The following is a 2,486-nucleotide window of genomic DNA, read 5'->3' as shown; positions in this document are numbered from 1 at the left end:
CCTGCTGCTGCGCTGCAGCCTGTGGGCAGTTTGGAAGACAGATGCCCATGAACAGCTTCCAACAGCATTTCCATCCCTCAGGTGCCCTGACAACAGCACCAGGAGATGCCAGCTCCATTGACTGTCACAAAAACCTGACATGAGGCTCATCATCCCATGGCTACATGCCTTACCAGCAGTTTTGTGAGCAGAAAACCATCAACTCAGCCGTATTGGGTATACTTACTGCCCACAGTGTCATCAGCAGGTTGGTGTAGGAGAAGAGGATCAGGCTGAGAGGCATCACAAAGCAGGTGACAAACAAGGCCAAGATGTAGCTGTTGTTGTTACTGCCACCGGTGTACCAGTTGGGCCCACAAGAGGTTCTCAGACCTGGAACAAACAAGTTTTGAAACAAGCCTAAACTGATCACAGGCTTGGACAGAGGCTCAGTAACAGCCTCCAGAACAGCAGACACCGACACTGCCCCTTTGTAGCGATGCCACTCAAGCACTTCTCGCTTTTCCATCCCCAAAGCACCTTTCACTTCTCCATCCCCAATGACCTGGAGATCAGCCACTGCATATATATGGCTGACTGACTGCTGTGTAGGAGGAGGGCGGTATGTTGTGGTGTACGGTGTTATGCCAAGCCTCTCTGCAGCAGATTTCGGCTGGGTGTGTGCTGGATGCTGCTCGTTGTGCTCCAGCAGCCAGATCAGCTTGTGGCTCCAATGGCCATCAGACGTGGAAGAACAGTTTAGTGTGTTGTGCAGTGGGTAACTTCTGAAGAACAACCTCTGAGACACGATTATTAACTGCACAAGCAGGAGGCATTAAATTCTAAATACCAGCACAGGCGCCCTCCAACTACTCTGTGCTTGAAAACTGTATGCAAGATGACAACACTGGGGGGTCTGAAGCACATCTCCCCTACCTTCGGGCACGTAGCTGCTCCAGCCCATGAGCGGTGGGGTCGTCCAGAGCAGTGACCAGATCCACGTGAAGGCGCAGCCGCTGATGGCATGCCGGTGCTGGAACCGAAAGTCCCTCAGGGGTCTGCAGACCACAATGTACCGCTCAAAGGCCAGGATGGCCAGGGACCACAGCCCCACGATACCTGGGAGAGAAGGAGGGTCTGTGGCTTGGGAACAGGCTCTCCTGCTGCTCTGCTGCCTGTGCTGGGATGTGGCAGACAATGACTAAGAGCTGTTGAAGTAAGAACAAGAAGTCAGATGTTTTTTCTTATGACAGGGATAGCTGGGAGGCTATTTCACCCTTAAAAATGAAGTTGGCAATTGGGTGTCTGTGATGCATCGTGGTTACAAACAGTTTCTCCACTGGAATGTCCTTGACAAAGGTTTTGTGCAGTTTCACATTTCTGGTGCACACAAAACCATCCGTGTGTTGACAACAACCGGCACCCATGAAACACATCCCACATGAGGACTCCTGGTGTGCCCAAGGGACATTTTCCTCCCTATGAAGACGAAGACAGAGCGAGTGGTGACCTGGCACAGCCAACTGTCTATGTGATCCTTCCCTGCACTGAAGAATAGCTGAAAGACATGAGTTTTACAGTATGTATGGAAGTGTTGACTCCAGGAGATGTAGCACACTGATGAAACATTCCCCAAAGCTTCTTTACTAAACACAATAGCACCAACCAAAGACCAAGACAGGTCTTGACGTTCGTGCCCTTACCTGTCAGGGAGACCATGAAGCCCTCCAGCTCACACAGCCGTTTGCCAAACACGAAGAAGCCGTTGATGTTGTTGGAAAAGCTGACGGAGCTGCCACAGAGCGTCACCAGCAGATCAGCCACGGCCAGGTTCACCAGGATGTAGTTCAGGGGTGACCGGAGCTTCTTGTACCTGATAGAAACCACGATGACCAAGCTGTTCACAATCGAGGCAGAGACCACAACGAGGCCCATCAGCACGGCCACTGACAGGTATGTGCTCTGTGGGGCTTGGTAGGGCCATTGGGGGCCATCAAAAGGCCCAGGGGTCCCGTTATTTGGGGGCTCCTGCGAGCTGTTGGAGTGCATTGGTCTTCTGGAGCAGCAGCACCGGTCCCCGTTATGCAGGTGACGGTCCCCATAAGCAAAGCTTCCTTATAAAGCAGGAGAGGCTGATGCACCCCAGAGGAGCTTTGCATTAAAATACCTTAAGCTTTTTTTTAATCTGAAGGGTTTGGCCTCCCACCCCCTTTTTATAATCAGCTCTTTATTCCAGAGGGGATAAAGGGTGACTTAAAAATCTGATGACTGAAGAGTGCATCATTTAATTGAGTTAATAGATTGGTTTTCCTTCTGCTTCCCAGCTGCCTTACGCAGTAAGGGTGACCCATCCCAGGCCTGCATGGCCTCAGCGAGGTGCAGGGTCTTTGGATGGAGGCAGCAGCTCCACTTTTGCTTGGGAAAAGGGGCAAAGGAAAATCTGAGCAATATAGCAAATAATGTATTTTAATAATAAATATAGAACCTATATAATATATATTACATAT

General features: G+C 50.6%; 1 protein-coding gene across 1 annotated transcript in view; it reads right to left on the bottom strand.

The window, feature by feature from the left end:
• Positions 1-2,028, bottom strand: part of LOC104411929 (pinopsin-like) — a 2,873-nt gene extending 845 nt beyond the window's left edge. The window contains 4 exon segments of the mRNA XM_010022481.1: positions 1-19; positions 227-372; positions 916-1,098; positions 1,683-2,028. The exon segment at positions 1-19 is cut by the window's left edge and continues 134 nt beyond it. Coding sequence (XP_010020783.1) covers positions 1-19; positions 227-372; positions 916-1,098; positions 1,683-2,028 — 694 coding nt within the window.
• Between the last annotated feature and the right edge of the window lie 458 nt (positions 2,029-2,486).

The sequence above is a fragment of the Nestor notabilis genome, unplaced genomic scaffold (assembly GCF_000696875.1).
Source record: "Nestor notabilis isolate BGI_N333 unplaced genomic scaffold, ASM69687v1 scaffold29319, whole genome shotgun sequence".
Taxonomy (NCBI): Eukaryota; Metazoa; Chordata; class Aves; order Psittaciformes; family Psittacidae; genus Nestor; species Nestor notabilis.
Note: the sequence above shows the minus strand (reverse complement) of the source record. Positions and strands in the feature narration are given on the sequence as shown.